This window comes from Anolis carolinensis, chromosome 6, assembly GCF_035594765.1.
Source record: "Anolis carolinensis isolate JA03-04 chromosome 6, rAnoCar3.1.pri, whole genome shotgun sequence".
NCBI lineage: Eukaryota > Metazoa > Chordata > Lepidosauria > Squamata > Dactyloidae > Anolis > Anolis carolinensis.
The window spans coordinates 15,107,749-15,127,352 of record NC_085846.1 but is presented as its reverse complement, the minus strand read 5'-3'; the positions used below and the strand labels follow the sequence as shown (position 1 = coordinate 15,127,352).

Here is a 19,604-nt window from a genome sequence, read left to right as displayed (position 1 = left end):
ACTGGCCAATTGCAACATACACACTTGCTTCCAGCAGACAAAGTTCTTTCTCCCACTCTAGACATTACACCGATATATAAATCCCACTTGACTAGTTTCCAACAGACCTCACACATCTCTGATGATGCCTTCCATAAATGTGGGCGAAATGTCAAAAAGAGAATGCTTCTGGAACATGGCCATACAGCCCGGAAAACTCACAGCAATCCAATATTGTTCTTCGTTTCATAGTGTTAGATGTTTGCCCCATCATTCCTTAACAGATGCAAAACACCTCTTGTTAAGCACACCATAAAGGGGATGGCTGTTAAAAGTAAGAATTCAAACACTGAGCATGTGCAGCTGATGCAGGAGCCCCTTTTTTATCCCCACAGCAGGACAGACGAAAGTGATGCCATGTCATTTCCAGTTTGTATTTTGGCTTTTTAAAAGAGCTTTTGGAAGTGATGTTGGGGAGACACATCTGGGGGGTGATTTGGTATAGTTTGTGGCAATTGGGAGGTGATGTTCCCTGATTGAAAGAAAAATAACCTTGGAAGTATGCTGAGAGCTACAAAAATAGGGTTGGGGGTGCCACATGAAGCCGACATGTTCTTTATCTACACATTGCCATGGGAGATATAACCATAGTTCATTCATGGAGACAACCCCTGTTCTCACTGCATCCCTGTCCATTGCAAGGATGTATAGACCACAGTCCCATCTTCATCTGCTGAACAGAGCAAAACTGTCTTTTTGACATTGCTACCCAGGCGTCCAGCGCTGATAATGTCACACAAGGAGAGAGGGGTATCTCGAGGGACACAGAGGGCAATGTAGTGGGCGTGGAACCGCATGGGATCACCTATAAGAGTAGAAGACACTACAATTAATATTATTTTCCTATGCTATCTTTTCCTGACACCTTCCAGATGTATTAATCTACATCTGCAAGCATACTGGCTATATAGATGAGATATGGGCAAACCTGGGCCCTCCATGTGTTTGGATTTCAACTCCCACCATTCCTAACAGCCTCAGGCCCTTTCCTTTTCCCCCTCAGCCGCTTAAGCGGCTGAGGGGGAAAAGGAAGGGGCCTGAGGCTGTTAGGAATGGTGGGAGTTGAAGTCCAAAACACATGGAGGCCCTTGCCAATACCTGATCTATATAGCCAGCATGCTTGCAGATGCAAGTTTTAGAAAGCATTAAAAATCAAATTTTCCTCAAACTACTCCTTATACTAAAACATGCATTGCAAATAGTCCTGTAGATATTTTTTGCTTGCCAACTTTTTTTTTTCTAGAAGGATCCCATTTCAAAAATTCCATCCTAGCAAAGATCTCATCTGCAAGCAATCTAAGGCTGGGGATTATGGGAGTTGTGATCAATCACTTGGAGGGCAGCAAGTGCAGACAATGACAAGGATATTAGAGAGAGACATTAGGGCTGGGCTGCAAAACATGTTTCTACAGAGAGCTCCATTCTCTGAAGGTTAATCCATTCATGGCGGGATGCCAGTGGAAGCGGAATGGATGGCTCTCCTCCACACATCCTTTTAGCATTCTCCCCTCTCTACTTTGGACTCCCTTCTTCCTGCATGCATTAAATTAGACGGAGGCTGCAGACTTAAATAAAACAGCCCTCCCTATTCCTCGCTTCCAATCTGCCCTCAGTAGCGGGTCAACAAAGCCCGGCTTAGATGAATATTCAGTTCCTTCCTAGGACGAAAGATGAAGAGTGAGGGATGGCTCTCCAGCTGGTTTTCAATTTGCCTTCGCTGCTCATGGAGAGCTCTGACATTTCATTCTGCAATTGAAGAGGCTCCCCAGGGGGGGTCTGCTTCTCATGACCCCAGTACTTGTTTCCCTGCCTCCCTCCCTTCCAAGAATGTTTTCTTACCTGGATAAACAAGGAAGTTGCCCCCAAACTTGCTCCCACTGGTGACATAGAAGCCCCTTTCCCAGAGGTTTCGGAAAATGCGATAATGTGCCTCGTGATCTGGTTGTCCGGCGTAAGGCCAGTCTTTGGAAGGTACACGCCAGTCCACCACTACTTCTTGGCCTGGGTTGATCCGTTCTGTTGGGAGCTGGACCATCATTGAGTCTCGAGGGAGCACAAAACTGGGCTCTGGCTCTGCAAGCTTGGAGGAAGACTCTGGAAATGAAAGAAGAGGTGGATCTGAACCAGTGGGCCTAAAAGATCTAAGTTATTCTACATCCAATGTCCTCAACTACAATGTCCTTCACCACATGCATCGGGCTAGGATGGCTGAAGAACAAGAGAGCTGTAGTCCAGCATATCTATTGGTACCTTGTATGGTATGCCTGACCTAGCTTTTCAGCTCTAAGACAAGTTGTGGGTATGTGTTTAAAGCACAGGTAGGGAGCCTACGGTCTCCAGATGTTGCTGGATAGACTCCCATCATCCACGATCCTCTCCAAAGCTGACTAGGGCTGATGGGAGTTGGAATCCAACAAGATCCAAAGGGCACGGTTTCTCTAACCTGAAAATTCAATATAGATCATGTAAAACCATGAAGTAGGGAAGCAGAAAAAATACAATTTTTCACCTTTGCCTCCAATACAAGGCGGAGAGTAACTAGGAGCTGCAGAGAGGAAAGTCTGAAGAACATGAGACAGATACAAGAACATTTATGGTACCTTAGTCTGAATGCTATGAATGTTCAGTATCAGGGCTTCCTAAACATTTCCACTAGAGGTCCCTTTCTGTCCCAGAAACATTTACACACACACACACACACAACATATATATGTATTTTTGTGTATATTCACACATATATACAAATAGTAAAGGTTTCCCCTGATGTTAAGTCTAGTTGTATCCAACTCTGGGGGTTGGTGCACATCTCCATTTCTAAGCCGAAGAGCCGTCGTTGTATGTAGACACCTCCAAGGTTATGTGGCCGGCATGACTGCATGGAGTGCTATTAACTTCCTGCTGGAGCGGTACCTATTGATCTACTCACATTTTCATGCTTTCGAACTCCTAGGTTGGCAGAAGCTGGGGCTAACAGCGGACGCTAACCCTGCTCCCTAGATTCGAACCACCAACCTTTCAGTCAGCAAGTTCAACAGCTCAGCAGCTCAACTCACTATGCCACCGGGGGCATACACACACACACACACACACATACACGGCATTAAATACAGGGTGTTTGAAAAAGAACTCCCCAGTTTTAATGTGTTTTAATTTAAAACTAGGGAATTCTTTTTCAAACACCCTGGATTTAATGATAGAATATATAGTATGTTTTTTGTTCCTGGGTTATAAATGTCATTTCCTAATTGGTTCTATCATAAAAGCATGGGAAAAATTCATTAAACAGAACATCCTACAGTATATTTTGTAACAGTTTTTCAATGATTATCTGATAGAGTATCAACCAATTCAACACAGTTTGCAGCAGCCACAAAAACAAAGTTTCTGGTGTATAACAACTACTTTCAAAGCAATAGGATTTTGGGCTGCATAAATAGGAGTATAGTGTCTAGATCCAGGGAAGTCATGCTACCCCGCTATTCTGCCTTGGTCAGACAACACCTGGAATACTGTATCTAATTCTGGGCATCACAATTGAAGGGGGATGTTGACAAGCTGGAATGTGTCCAGAGGAGGGTGATTAAAATGATCAAGCATCTGGAGAACAAGCCCTACAAGGAGAGGCTTAAAGAGCTGGTCATGTTTAGCCTTCAGAAGAGAAGGCTGAGAGAAGACATGATAGCCATGCATAAATATGTGAGGGGAAGTCAGAGAGAGGAGGGAGAAAGCTTGTTTTCTGCTGCTCTGGAGACTAGGACATGGAACAATGGCTTTAAACTACAGGAAAGGAGATTTCATTTGAACATCAGGATGGCTATCTGTCAGAGGTGCTTTGAATGCGATTTCCTGCTTCTTGGCTGGGGGTTGGACTGGATGACTCATGAGGTCTCTTCCAATTCTATTATTCTGTTTCTATGATTCTATAAGTACCAGACAATGAAATAGGAAATAACACTTTTAAACCATGAACAGAACACTTTTCAAATTTTGTTATGTGGTGTAATAAATCAGCAAGGCTTGCTAAAGAAGCTGATTTGCCTTTTAATGAAGTACAGCTGAAGCATTTTCTGCAGAGCCCACTATAAATGATGCACATTGGCGCTAACACATTTGTGGAAATGTCTAGATGGCGTTCAGAAACCTTTTATTGTTGCCAAAGTATTTATAACCCCAACACTGAGCTAAGGAAGCACCATTTGGGGTCAGGACCCACAGTAGAAGCCACATCCTATATATCCGAAGACAAGTCATGATTCCACCTAACTAGCAATGCTGCTCACCTTCTTCTTCACCTTCCCGTTGCCTCTTCTTTGCCCGGCCCTGAGCTATACGTTCTGCCAGAGTGTCCAGGAGGGCCTTCCGCTGTTCAGCAGCAAGGCGACACTGCTCCTGATAGTTCTCCTCCAGCTCTTTTTGGTAAACAGCCACCTCCTGCAGAGACAAGCGGAGAAGATCAATACTCCCAACCCTTCTGCATTTCCAATCAAATTTGGATAGAGCTTATAATTAATGGATTACAAGTAGCACAATTACCTGCAACCAAAACACTCCAAAAAGAATGATGCCTTTATGGGTCACCCAAAATGCACAAATGCAAGCTTTCAAAGCAACACAGAGGTTTGTACAGTCTACATTTTATATCAGATGTTGTTTCTATTGCTATATTCTAGTTTAGAGTCATTTAGCATTTAGGGACAATAAGCAATAAAGGACAGGTAATACAATTTCTACCGCATTTGCTACAGAAAAGTTAACTTATCTTAAGATCCCAGGATTTTTGTGACATTTTTACCATTTGTTCCGATTACAAAAGCAAAGGCAATTGAATGCAAGGCTGCAAGGCTATTCAATGCTAATCAAGGTAGCCAATTGCAACATTCACACTTGCCTCAAATAGACAAGAGTTCTTTCTCCCACGCTGGGCACTCCACAGATATATAAACCCCACTTGCTTAGTTTCCAACAGACCTCATAACTTCTGAGGATGTCTGCCACAGATGTGGGTGAAACGCCAGGAGAGAATGCTTCTGGAACATGGCCATACAGCCTGGAAAAATCACAGCAACCCAAAGGCAATTTTATTTTGCCAACTCCTGTCCTCTAGTGGTAAAAGGTGGTTTGAGAGATGAACATTTTTGATTTTTTTTTAATCAAAGGAACGCTAGGTGGAAAACCTGTAACTTTGGGGAATGTTTATGCTCTCATCGTAAGCTAATTTTTCCCAAAAAAATTGCACAGAGCAATTTAACATTTTAATCATAGTGAATTTATTACACTATGTAACACGATTCTTGTTCCTGGGTTATAAATGTCATTTCCTAATTTCTTCTATCAAGAAAACATGGAAAAGGTTTATTAAACTGCAAAAACTTTGTTTCTGCGGGACATCCTGCGGCACATTTTGCTATAGTTTTTCAATGAATATCTCATCGAGTCTCAACCAATTCAACATAGTTCGTGGCAGCCACAAAAACCAAGTTACTGGAGTATAACAACTACTTTCAAAGTAAGTACTGCACACTAAAACAGGAAATAACATTTGAAAACCAGGTACAGAAAATGTTTCAAATTTTGTTACATAGTGTTATAGAAGGAGACTCAAATATAGTATTGGACTCGGTATTTGATAAATATTCAAATAATAATTGAAATACAGTAGAGTCTCACTTATACAACACTCGCTTATCCAACGTTCTGGATTATCCAACGCATTTTTGTAGTCAATGTTTTCAATACATCATGATATTTTGGTGCTAAATTCATAAATACAGTAATTACTACATAGCATTACTGTGTATTGAACTACCTTTTCTGTCAAATTTGTTGTTAAACGTGATGTTTTGGTGCTTAATTTGTAAAATCATAACCTAATTTGATGTGTAATAGGCTTTTCCTTAATCTCTCCTTATTATCCAACATATTCGCTTATCCAACGTTCTGCCGGCCCGTTTATGTTGGATAAGTGAGACTCTACTGTACTCAAGGTACATCTACACTGTTGAATTAATGCAGTTTGACAACACTTTTCATGCCATCGCTCAATGCAATAGAGTCCTGGAAGTTGTAGTTTGGCGAGGCACCAGTACTCTTTGGCAGAGAACCAGGGCAGTTAAAGTGGTGTCAAATTGCATTAATTCTACAGTGTAGACCCATCCTAAATCTCTTTTTAAAACCTTAGACACTGCATATTAAAATATATTGAACCACCACTTCACTGGTTAGGCTGGATGGGGATGATGTAAGTTACAGTCTGACAACAACTGGAAATCCATTTGTATTCCAGCCATGCTACGATGACTATGGCAACAAAGCGAAGTATTTTCTACTTTCATCACGAGGATTGGGATTTTTCCTCCCTAAAGAGTAATATTGTGATGAATTATCACCTGGCTTGTATCCTCTCCAAGGGCTGGGGATGCTGGGTTTTTACACAGGATTGCCAGGCCGTTTTCCAGCAGTAGCCGGGCTTCTTCCGGGAGCAACTGCAAAGGAAGCCCTAGCCTCACGTTCTGGCGTGGCTTCCGAGCCAATGCCCCAAACAGCGTGCCGACTATGCGATGCTCCTCCCGTATGCGCCGCACATCAGCGTAATTCCACACCAAAGCCTTTCCCTCCAGGACGTGAATTCGGATCATGTCTGGGCCTGGATGTGTATCTCCCTGAGAAGATGGGAGATGATCAAAATGCACAAAAGTATCACAATCACTACTTGCCTTTGAGGTGAGGGTTACAGTTATCTTTCCACATGTGCAGATTTGATTATTTGCGCACTGATTAATACAATCTTTCTAGGAGTTGCATTCTAAGACCTAGATGAGGCCTGGGAAAACTTGGGCCCTCCGGGTGTTTTGGAGTTCAATTCCCACAATTCCTAAGAGCCGGTAGGCTCTTAGGAATTGTGGAAGTTGAACTCCAAAACACCTGGAGGACTGAAGTTTGCCCAGGCCTGATCTACACTACAGAATGAATGTGGTTTGACATTTATTTATTTATTTACAGTATTTATATTCCTCCCTTCTCATCTTGAAGGGGACTCAGGGCGGATCACATTATACACACATAGGGCAAACATTCAATGCCCATAAACACATCAAACAGAGACCGAGACAGACAGACGCAGAGGCAATTTAACCTTCTTCTGAGGGGATGTTCGATCCTGGCCACAGGGGGGAGCAGCTGCTTCATCATCCACACTGACTGCACTTCCTCATTCCAGGTCATAAATTAGTTAATCTTGCCTCCCCACTTTTATAAGTGGTACCTTATTTCCTACTTGATAGATGCAACTATCTTTCGGGTTGCTAGGTCAGCAACAAGCAGGGGCTATTTTTAATTTTTAATTGACGGGTGCTCACCCTCGCCACGGGCTGGCCTTGAACTCATGACCTCATGGCCAGAGTGATTTATTGCAGCTGCTCAACAGCCTGTGCCACAGCCCAGCCCCCAATGCTATGGAATTATGGGATGTGTAGTTTGGACAGGCACCAACACTATTATGCAGAGAAGGCTAAAGATCTTGTAAAATTAATACTAGAGCTTCCAGGATTCCATAACATTGATCCATGGCCATTCAAGTGGTGTCAAGCTGCCTTAATTCTATAGTACCCTAAACCCAAAAAAGTCAAGACATGTTGTGACTACAACTCCCATTGTCCCCAGCTGGGTGCTGTGGTCCAATACAATGAAACTAAATTGTTAAGAAACAAATACCTAAAATGAAATAAAACAACCCCAAAAGGTCAGGTGCGTTGTGATTACAACTCCCATCATCCCCAGCTAGGCACGTGGGCACTTAGTCCAATACAGTTAAACAATAGTTTAAAACCCAGCACGCAAAACCAAAAAAGCTAGATGTGTTGTGACTATAATTCCCATCATCCCCAGCCAGTAGCTGATGGATGCTATAGTGCAATATAATTAAACATAGAATAGTTAAAAACATAGCACATACCGATATAACCAAAAAAGCTAGATGTGTTGTGACTATAACTCCCATCACCCCCAGCTGGCAGCTGATGGATGCTGTAGTGCAATACAATTAAACCTAGAATAGTTAAAAACAAAAACTTAAAAGCATATAGAACCAAAAAAGGCTAGGTGCATTGTAACTACAACTCTCATCATACAAGCCAGCAGTGGATGGGTGCTTTAATCAAACCAATAAAGCATGGAATTGTTGAAATCGAGCACCTAGAAACAAAATAAAAGCCAGAGGTGTTGTTACTACAAATCCAATCTTCCCCAGCCAGCAGTGGATGGGTGCTGTAGTCAGACACAACCAAACATAAAATTGTTCAATAACAAATGTTTAATATTTCATTGCCTCTTCCCTTTCTAATGGGGTTATTTTTTATTAATGTGATATCATGATGTGTTTAGACACATTCTGAAATTCTCTTGATCACGAAGATATATTTCCTGCCTTGCAAGGAGTTTCTCTAAAAAATTACATTAGGATTTTTGCATATGATAGGGAGGGGGGAAGAGGCAGCTGGTGGCACTATTGCTATTATCCAGATGGAAACATGTTTTCCTAAAACTTAGTAACCAATAACTCTAGTTAGGAATAGTTTGCATGGATTCTGCTTTGAAAATGTCTTGAGTTCAAGTGATTGGTAAAGTATGTTATACTTATTTTGCACAAGTTGACATTTGAATACAGAGCTAGACACGTTTCGTTATTTTTGAATGTATATTTCTGATCGTATATTACATTGTGTGGGTCAAATAATCAATAAAATAATTTTTAAAAACTCAAATGCTTAAAAAGCACATGGAACAACAACAAAAAGAGAAGAGGTGTTGTGGCTACAAATCCCATCATCTCCAGCCAGCAGCTGATGGGTGCTGTAGTCCTGGTGGAGGGCCTTGTGTCGGGTCTCCAACATGTGACTACAAATCCCCAGCCAGCAGCAGATGGGTGCTGTAGTCAGACACAACCAAACAGAATTGTTCAAAAACAAATGCTGAAAAAGCACATGGAACAACAACGACAAAAGCAAGAGGTGTTGCGGCTATAAATTCCACCGTCCCCAGTCAGCATCTGATGGGTTCTGTTGTTCCAACACATTTGGAGTGCCTTATGTTGGGTTTCCAACATGTGACTACAAACCCCATCGTTCCGAGCCAGCAGTGGATGTGTGTTGTTGTCAGACACAACCAAACATGGAATTGTTCAAAAACAAATGCTGAAAAAGCACATGGAACAAGAGGAGCTGTGGCTACAAATCCCATCACCCCCAGCCAGCAGCTGATGGGTGCTGTAGCCCCAACACATTTGTAGGGCCTTATGTTGGGTTTCCAACATATTACAACAAGTCCCATTGTCCCCTGCCAGCAGCGGATGGGTACTGTAGCCCCAACACATTTGTAGGGCCTTATGTTGGGTTCCCAACATGTTACAACAAGTCCCATTGTCCCCTGCCAGCAGCGGATGGGTGCTGTGGTCAAACGCAACCAAACACACAATTGTTCAAAAGCAAGTGCTGGAAAAGCACATGGAACAACAACAAAAAGCAAAGGGTGTTGTGGCCAGAAATCCCATCATCCCCAGTGAGCATCTGATGGGTGCTGTTGTTCCAACACATTTGGAGTGCCTTATGTTGGGTTTCCAATATGTGACTACAAATCCCATCATCTCCAGCCAGCAGCGGATGAGTGCTGTAGTCAGACACAACCAAACATGGAATTGTTCAAAAACAAATGCTGAAAAAGCGCATGGAACAAGAGGAGCTGTGGCTACAAATCCCATCACCCCCCAGTCAGCAGCTGATGGGTGCTGTAGTCCCAACACATTTGGAGGGCCTTATGTTGGGTTTAGAACGTGTGACTACAAATCCCATCGTCCCCAGTCAGCAACGAATGGGTGCTGTAGTTAGACACAACCAAACACATAATTGTTTAAAAACAAATGCTGAAAATAGCACAGGGAACAACAACAAAGAGTTGTTGCTACAAATCCCATCGTCCCCAGCCAGCAACTGATGGATGCTGTAGTCCCAACACATTTGGAGAGCCTTGCGTTGAGTTTCCAATGTGTGACTACAAATCCCATCGTCCCCTGCCAGCAACGGATGGGTGCTGTAGTCAGACAAAGCCAAACACACAATTGTTCAAAAGCAAGTGCTGGAAAAGCACATGGGACAACAAAAGCAAAAGGTGTTGTGGCAAGAAATCCCATCATCCCCAGTGAGCATCTGATGGGTGCTGTTGTCCCAACACATTTGGAGTGCCTTAGGTTGAGTTTCGAACTTGTGACTACAAATCCCATCGCCCCCAGCCAGCAGCTGATGGGTGCTGTAGTCAAACACAACCAAACATAGAATTGTTCAAAAACAAATGCTTTAAAAACACATGGAAGAACAACAACAGAGGAGTTGTGGCTACAAATCCCATCATCCCCAGCCAGCAGCAAATGAGTTCTGTAGTCCGAACACATTTGGAGGGACTTAGGTTGGGGTTTGCAGTGAAGCCCAGATTCTTGGGCCCTCCATATCCACGCGCGCGCTCCTAAACCGGTTTCACTCCGCATCGCCCTACCCTTTGAACTCCTCTTGCGTTCTCCCCGGGACTGGAGCGATGCGAGGCTGAACCAATGGGAGCCTTCAAGGCGGAGCTTCCCGCAAAAAGGGCGATAGGAAAGGTGCGGAGTGGATGCAGAGGAAAGGAAGGAGCGTTTGCACCGAGCAGCAGCAATTGCAAAGGAGAGGAAACGGTGCGACTGGCAGACAGGAAGAGGCAAGGCGGTCTTTGCAAGGCTGGGTCCAGCCCCGGCATGGCTTTTGCAAGAGGCTGAAACCCTCCTGCACGCATTGCTGGGCTCCTGCCCGCTCTCTTCCGCCGATTCCCACGATCGGGCAAGCTACACGTGTTTGGGAAGGCTTCTCTTGAAAAGGTGGAGTATAGCATCCCTTTGGGGAAAGAAAGGGAAAAGAGCAGAGAAAACAAGGGCCTAGGCTGACAGAAGGAGGCATCTACACTGCAGTTTGGCACCGCTTTAAACTAACATGACTCAATGCTTTGCAACCCATGGGTCAACTTTGGCCCTGCAGGTGTTTTGGACTCCAACTCCCACCATTCCTAACAGCCTCAGGCCCTTTCCTTTTCCCCCTCAGCCGCTTAAGCGGCTGAGGGGGAAAAGGAAGGGGCCTGAGGCTGTTAGGAATGGTGGGAGTTGGAGTCCAAAACACCTGGAGAGCCAAAGTTGGCCCATATGTAATATAGATGCACCTTCTTGCCTTATCTAGTTCAGTAAATGTGTTCCTGAGATATATATTTTTTCAGATTAGATCATTAATGTAGCAGGTTGAGTAAGCCTTGGGACCAGAAGTGTTTGGGATTTCGGATATTGGAATATTTGCATATTAAATGATTTTGTGCATGCAGGTTTGTGTACATCGAAGCCTCAGAAAACAAAGCTGTCACCTCCCCAATTTTGGAGTGTTTTGTATTTCAGAATATTAAATATTAAATACTCTCAACCTGTACTTGTTTGAGCGAAGATCAGGGGAGAAAGATAATATGCATCATCATTGTTGAGCCATACTTTCAGAGTGGTATGACAACATACCTTCTAAAGGCCACACAAAGACATTTGTCACACTTTTCATCCTCCACTTGAGCCATTTGGTTGATATACAGTAGAGTCTCACTTATCCAAGCCAAACAGGCCGGCAGAAGCTTGGATAAGCGAATATCTTGGATAATAAGGAGGGATTAAGGAAAAGCCTATTAAACATCAAATTAGGTTATGATTTTACAAATTAAGCGCCAAAACATCATGTTATACAACAAAATTGACAGAAAAAGTAGTTCAATATGCAGTAATGTTATGTTGTAATTACTGTATTTATGAATTTAGCATCAAAATATCATGATTTATTGAAAACATTGACTACAAAAATGGCTTGGATTATCCAGAAGCTTGCATAAGCGAGGCTTGGATAAGTGAGACTCTACTGTAGTTCCTTTTTTTCACTAATCATTTGGGAATTCCCTATAAAGATCTTGCCCTGCTGTTAAAACCCCCAAAAGTTGGGTTGCTGTGAGTTTTCCAGGCTGTAATTGCCGTGTTCCAGAAGCATTCTCTCCTGACGTGTCGCCCACATCTATGGTAGGCATCCTCGGAGGTTGTGAGATCTGTTGGAAACTAGGCAAGTAGGGTTTATATATCTGTGGAATGTCCAGGGTGGGAGAAAGAACTCTTATCTGTTTGAGGCAAGTGCAAATGTTGCAGTTGGCCACCTTGATTACCATTGAATAGCCATGCAGCTTCAAAGCCTGGCAGAGTCCTGTCCGGGGAAATCCTTTGTTGGGAGGTGTTAGCTGGCCCCGATTATTTCTTTTCTGGAATTCCCCTGTTTTCTGAATGTTGTTGTCCTGATTTTAGAGTTTTTAAAATACTAGTAGCCAGATTTTGTTCATTTTTATGGTTTCCTCCTTTCTGTTGAAATTCCCCACATGCTTGTGGATTTCAGTGGTTTCTCTGTGTAGTCTGACATGATAGTTGTTAGAGTGGTCTAGCATTTCTGTGTTCTCAAATAATACGCTGTGTCCAGGTTGGTTCACCAAGTGCTCTGCTATGGCTGACTTCTCTGGTTACTAAACCAAGGATTATGTGAGATGGAAAAATACAATTTGTTTTTCTAGATGCCTGAATGATTAGTTTCCCTTCTAATTCCAGGTTTGCTGTCTCTATTTACTGGTGTTAGTCATAGTTAGGAAGTATACTCAGCATATAGTCAGATGCACTGAATCAAAGAGTGCATCTACACTGTTGAATTAATACAGTTTGACACCACTTTAGCTGCCATAGATCTGTGTTAAGGAATCATAGCAGTTGCAGTTTTACTCCCAAATTGTGGCTCGCCAAACTACAATTTCTATGAATCCATAGCATTGAGCCATGGCGGTTAAAGTGGTGCCAAACTAGATTAATTCTACAGTGTAGATGCACTTCCTGATTTCTCAGGGATGTATACTTAACTTTACCCTGAATTCCTTACGTGCTTCACCTAAAGAGGAACATCTGATTTCATCATGATTTCCTTTTCAAGCACAGAACTCTTAACTTTTGGTGTTCCCCCTTTTTTAAACTTCCTTTTCTCCCTCTGCATCATAAAGAGTGTGCTTTCTTCTCCTTCCACACCTTCATGAAGCCTGAATCTATATTGTACATTTAATGCAGTTTGGCATCACTTTAATTGCCATGGCTCAATGCTGTGGCATCATGGGAGGTGCGGTTTTACAAGGTCTTTAGCCTTCTCTGCCCAAAAGTGCGGCTGCCTTACCAAACTACAGCTCCCATGATTGCATATTATTGAGCCATGACAGTTAAAGTGGCATCAAACTGCATTAATTCTACAGTGTAGATGCATTTGAAGTCTCTCTGAATAAAAACAAAGTGCTCTCTTTTCTTGTAATATTTCCCCTTGCACATTTCTCTCCAGTGGCCTCATATGTCAGCTGTCTGCTCTTTTTCAGAGCTGGAAAAAGTTACTTTTTTGTATTACAGGATCCAGGACTCATCCAAGTCTTAGAATTTCTCAGGCAGTGGCTAAGGCAACGTTTCTCAACCCTGGGGGAGGGGGGTCGCTAGGGGAGTTCAGAGGGGTCACCAATGACCAGTATTTTCTGTTGATCATGGGGGTTCTGTGTGGGAAGTTTGGCCCAATTCGACTGTTGGTGGGGATCAAGGGGCTCTTTTGTAGGTGAACTATAAATCCCAGCAACTACAATTCCCAATGTCAAGGTCTATTTCCCCCAAACTCCACCAGTGTTCAAATTAGGGCATATTGAGTATTTGTGCCAAGTTTGGTCCAGATCCATCATTGTTTGGAGTCCTCACTGCTCTCTGGATGTAGGTGAACTACAACTCCAAAACTCAAGGTCAATGCCCACCAAACCCTTCCAGTATTTTCTGTTAATCATGGGAGTTCTGTGTGCCAGTTTGGTTCAGTTCCTTCCTTGATGGAGTTCAGAATACTCTTTGATTGTAGGTGAACTATAAATCCCAGCAACTACAACTCCCAAATGACAAAATCATCCCCTCCCCAATCCCATCAGTATTCAAATTTGGACGTATTGGGTATTTGTGTGCCAAATTTGGTCCAGTGAATTAAAATACATCCTGCATATCAGATATTTGCATTACAATTCATAAAAGTAGCAAAATGAGTGTTATGAAGTAGCAACGAAAATAATTGTATGGTTGGGTGGTTACCACAATATGAGGGACTGTATTAAGGGGTCGCAGCATTAGGAAGGTTGAGAACCACTGGGCTGAGGGATTCTGGAAGCTTTAGTAGAAATCCAAATGTTTTCTGGTTACGTTTTGGATCGGGGCTGCCATTTGTTTGGGAAAATGGCACAGAGCACCCCGATTGTCTTACTGCAATATGATTTTTTTTGATGTTTAGGAAACTAAGACAAGAAATGTGCGTGCCAGGATTCCTTGGCTGTCTTCTTCTTGTCTATGTCTGTCTGGCATCTTTAGAAAGGCGCTTGCTTTTAATCTGGTCCAAGGAGTCCTACTTAAATATAGAACGCATGCAGTAAGGAGTGTGATATGGGATTAGAAGGACAAGGACATTGGCATAAAGCAGCTGGAAGGAAGCAAGAGCCAGGAGGAGCGGTGGCGTGGCTTGTGCAAAGAGTGTGGAACTGGTTTGGGTGTGATCCACTTGAACAGGAATGGATTTAAATTGTGATCAGGACTGGGAGCGCGGTGTGTGTCTCTATACTGTAGAATGGATGCAGTTTGACGCCACTTTAACTGCCATGGCTCAATGCTCAAATCATGGGATTTGGCAAATTCACCAAACTACAACTCCTAGGATTCCATAGCACTGAGCCATGGCAATTAAAGTGGCATCAAATTGTATTAATTTTACAATGTAGATGCACACTTTGTAGATGAACATAAAGTGTTCCTGGATCCTTGTTCAAGAGTTTCGGGCCATACAACCCGAAAAAACATGTTCCTAGGCTCAACTCTAATATATTTACTTCAGCTCATCAGAGAGTTCTTAGCAGTCATGCTTACATCCTTGGACTACAAGTCCCAGAATCCCCATGAAGAATAGGCATGCTGCCCGGGGATTCTGGGAGTTGCAGTCCCAAAACTTTTCTACACTCTATCTTGCATTACCACACACATTTTGGTAACCCTTTTCTCTTAGTAGCCAACTAGATGATTACAGTAGAGTCTCACTTATCCAACATTTGCTTATCCAACGTTCAGGATTATCCAACGCAGTCTGCCTTTTCAATACATTGTGATATTTTGGTGCTAAATTCATAAATACAGTAATTACTACATAGCATTACTGCGTATTAAACTACTTTTTCTGTTAAATTTGTTGTTATAACATGATGTTTTGGTGCATAATTTGTAAAATCATAACATAATTTGACGTTTAATAGGCTTTTTCTTAATCCCTCCTTATTATCCAACATATTCGCTTATCCAGCATTCTGCCGGCCCTTTTATGTTGGATAAGTGAGACTCTACTGTATTTCATATGCTGTTGCACCGAGCCTAGAGGTTTCAATAGTATTTATAATCAAGCTGTGTCTCCATTAAAATAATAATACGGATAGGACACATTACCATAAAATACATACTGTATATCAAAATATATCATTCATTAAGACATCATTCATGTTCATTAAGACATCATTCATTTAATTTCTGATGTTCTGATGAATATCATGTTTTATTTATTTTCATGCAGCCTTTATACCCCCTTTACTCATCTGAAGAGGCTCATAAGATATCAAGGACAAACAAAACAGATTTCCGGACAGCCTTTGTGTGTGTTATCTAAAAAGGCACATCAGAAGATGAGAAAAAAGAGTGCAGAGGGCAAAAGAAAGGAAAACTTAGGCACGAGCTCTTCGTGTTATCGTGTTCATATAATGATCAGATTAAAGCCACTGTAATGCAATAATACAACCGGTTGTTTTACTCTTCTTATCTTAACCGCCTAGAACAGAAATAGTTCATGGAGGAAGAGTGATAATCCTGTTTACTTCTGTTTCTTATTATGAAATCTTGCCTTTCTTTATTCCTAAAGATAGCAACAAAATAAAAAAGTGGAGGATGATGGTTTGCAGATTTACATCTAGGTAGAAGAATAAGAATAGAGTGGTGTGTGTATGTAAAATTAAAGTAGAATTTCCTATGCTTAATAAAGTTACATTTTTGCACTAAGTTCCAAGAATCCTTATATTAGTTATACTAGCTTGGGTACCCGGTGTTGTCCGGGTTATTTGAAAAAGTCAATGTTTTAATTGTCCAAAATGCATAAGGTTGTGCATTAACTACAACTGACATCATGCCAGGTTAACCTTGAGAAACTCCATCAGTACTTAAAGTTTTTTTTATGTTGGGCAAGTTTGCTCTAGATGCATCATCGGTTCAGTGTGCTCTCTGGCTATAGGGTAAACTACAAGTTACACTATAGTGAGTCAGTCCCTTCAAACCCTTCCAGAAGATTGAGCTAGTCATGAGTGCCAAGTTTAGTCCCGGTTCATCATTGGTGGAGATCACAGTTTCCCTGGTTGTGGGTGAACTATAACTCCCAGAAAGGAAGGTCAGTTCCCCCCAAACCCTTCCAATAATCAAATTTCGGCATATCAAATATGTGTGACAAATTTGGTCCATATCCATATCCTATAATTCTCCAAAATCAAGGTAAATTTTCCCCAAAGACCTCCAGTATTTTTTGCTGGTCATAGGAGCTCTGTGTACCAAGTGTGATCCGATTCCGTCTTGGTGGAGTTCAGAGTGCTCATTGATTGCAAGTGAACTATAAATCCCAGTACCTACAACTCCAAAATGTCCAGGCCAATTCCACTCAAAACCCACCAGTGTTCGAATTTGGGCATATAGGGTATATGCATGCCAAGTCCAGATCCATTATTGTTTGGGTTCATAGTGCGCTCTACAACTCCTATAAATCCCTCCAAAGATTTCCAGTATGTTTTGTTGGTCATGGGGGATCTGTGTGCCAAGTTAGTTCCTGGTCCATCATTGGTGAAGTTCAGAGTGCTCTTAGATTGCAGGTGAACTATACACCCCAGTACCTCCTATAAATCATGGTGAATACTCCCCAAACCTCTCTAGTATGTTCAGTTACTGATCGTTTCCTCTGTTTGCTGTGTGCCATAGAAAAGAATAGGAAAGGGTTATGGGAAAGGCAGTGGGCGGGGTCATGCAAATTTCACACCAATGGGGAGAGTAAGAAACACTGGGATGTCTGTGGTGGAGGAAAAACAGAAAATCTTGGATGAAATTGTCCCCATATGAAAGCCCTCATTTGGGTGGTGGGCAGTATGGCATTTATGGAAGACATTGGCAGGGCTCTTGGTCATGTTTACGGCAAATAACATTAAAACAAACAGGTTGAAACAAAATAATAATAATTAAATAAACTCAAAATAAATAAATCTTGGAAAGAAGTCACGAGTGGAGTGCTGCAGGGTTCCGTCCTGGGCCCGGTTCTGTTTAACATCTTTATTAACGACTTAGACGAAGGGTTAGAAGGCACGATCATCAAGTTTGCAGATGACACCAAACTGGGAGGGATAGCCAACATTCCGGAAGACAGGAGCAGAATTCAAAACGATCTTGACAGACTAGAGAGATGGGCCGAAACTAACAAAATGAAGTTCAACAGGAATAAATGCAAGATACTTCATTTTGGCAGAAAAAAATGGAATGCAAAGATACAGAATGGGGGACGCCTGGCTAGACAGCAGTACATGTGAAAAAGATCTTGGAGTCCTTGTGGACAACAAGTTAAACATGAGCCAACAATGTGATGCGGCTGCTAAGAAAGCCAATGGGATTTTGGCCTGCATCAATAGGGGAATAGCATCTAGATCCAGGGAAGTCATGCTACCCCTCTATTCTGCCTTGGTCAGACCACACCTGGAATACTGTGTCCAATTCTGGGCACCACAGTTGAAAGGAGATGTTGACAAGCTGGAAAGCGTCCAGAGGAGGGCAACTAAAATGATCAAAGGTCTGGAGAACAAGCCCTATGAGGAGAGGCTTAAAGAACTGGGCATGTTTAGCCTGCAGAAGAGAAGGCTGAGAGGAGACATGATAGCCATGTACAAATATGTGAGGGGAAGTCATAGGGAGGAGGGAGCAAGGTTGTTTTCTGCTGCCCTGGAGACTAGCACGCGAAACAATGGCTTCAAACTACAGGAAAGGAGATTCCACCTGAGCATCAGGAAGAACTTCCTCACTGTGAGGGCTGTTCGGCAGTGGAACTCTCTGCCCCGGACTGTGGTGGAGGCTCCTTCTTTGGAAGCTTTCAAACAGAGGCTGGATGGCCATCTGTCGGGGGTGCTTTGAATGCGATTCCCTGCTTCTTGGCAGGGGGTTGGACTGGATGGCCCATGAGGTCTCTTCCAACTCTACTATTCTATGATTCTATGATTCTAGACGTAATTAATAAATTAATGCAGATTTAAAAGATTATAGTTTAAAACTAAGTCACCAGATCCGTGAAATCTATGGAATTGCCATAGATGACAAAAGGCTTAAAGGCACATACTTACAGAAACATATTGATATTTGAGAGAAATCAATGAGAGTTGTAATCCAAACAGTAACTACCATGGGAAAAGGACATGGCTGGAATGTTGAACAGTATGACATTTCGTTGCAGCTCCCACTCATCATGAGTAATAGCTATTGGCTAATAATAGCTACTGTTAGATTGGCCTTTCCTCCACAAATTTCTTCATCTGCTTTTAAAACTATCTTGAGTACGTATCAGTAATCAATATACACACTGGTAAAAAAGGATTTTTCTTATCTCTCCTGAATCCACTTGTTATACATTTATCTGGGTGCCCCCTGAACTATAACACCAAACCCAACTGTTGAATACATTAGCTTTATCTTCCTATTCACTTGCTATTCAACAATTGATTGAATGGCTCTACTCTAAATGGGACGAACAGAATGGCAGCCTAAGTAATCGGAGTCCCAGCATTTCTTGGATTTGCCTTCTGGATTCCAGTCTTTTGATGCAAGAATCTAGATATTTTGGCTGACACGTTTGCGCTATAACTCCCAGATTGGGACTGTTAAAACCAATGAAATATAGGCATGATATCAGGCAGGGTGGATTGGTAGAGAAGAAACACAAAACTTGGACAAGTTATTTTCTTGGATTTTGGATTCTGAGGAATTTTGGGACTTGTAGTCCAAGAAAAAAAGGTTTCTTGAACTTCTGCTTCAAACTCCAGGATTGTACTGCTGTTTAAAGCTACACTGCTATCACATTTTTGTGTTTTCCTGTAACTGAAGGCAGTTAGCCTAAAAGAAAAAAAGGTCCAGGGTCACAGGTCTCTGCCTGGTATTTCCAGTCTTTCTGGCTTTGATTTGTGTAACTTGTGTTGATTCTTTCTTTCCCACCAGCCGGCCACAATGTCACCTGAAGAAATCATCTACTTGTCTGTGCTTCTCGTCTCCATCCCAATTGGTTTCCTCTTCAAAAAAGGGGGTAAGTGCTAAATTTGGAGGGCAAAATATTATGTTGTGG

General features: G+C 42.3%; 2 protein-coding genes across 2 annotated transcripts in view; one reads left to right on the top strand and one right to left on the bottom strand.

Annotated features, from left to right (window-relative positions):
* Positions 1-399: 399 nt before the first annotated feature.
* tsen34 (tRNA splicing endonuclease subunit 34) lies at positions 400-10,851 on the bottom strand. The gene is made up of 5 exons (XM_008117241.3): positions 10,579-10,851; positions 6,426-6,698; positions 4,320-4,470; positions 1,879-2,133; positions 400-844 (listed from the first exon to the last, which is right to left on the bottom strand). Exons 1-5 carry the CDS (start codon positions 10,849-10,851, stop codon positions 657-659), a joined length of 1,140 nt encoding a protein of 379 aa, XP_008115448.1. The 3' UTR covers positions 400-656.
* The window catches only part of mboat7 (membrane bound O-acyltransferase domain containing 7), a 22,995-nt gene continuing 14,184 nt past the window's right edge, over positions 10,794-19,604 (top strand). The window contains exons 1-2 of the mRNA XM_062984006.1: positions 10,794-10,933; positions 19,481-19,565. Of these exons, the coding sequence (XP_062840076.1) occupies positions 19,490-19,565 (76 nt within the window). The 5' untranslated portion in view covers positions 10,794-10,933; positions 19,481-19,489. The remainder of the gene's footprint in view (positions 10,934-19,480; positions 19,566-19,604) is intronic.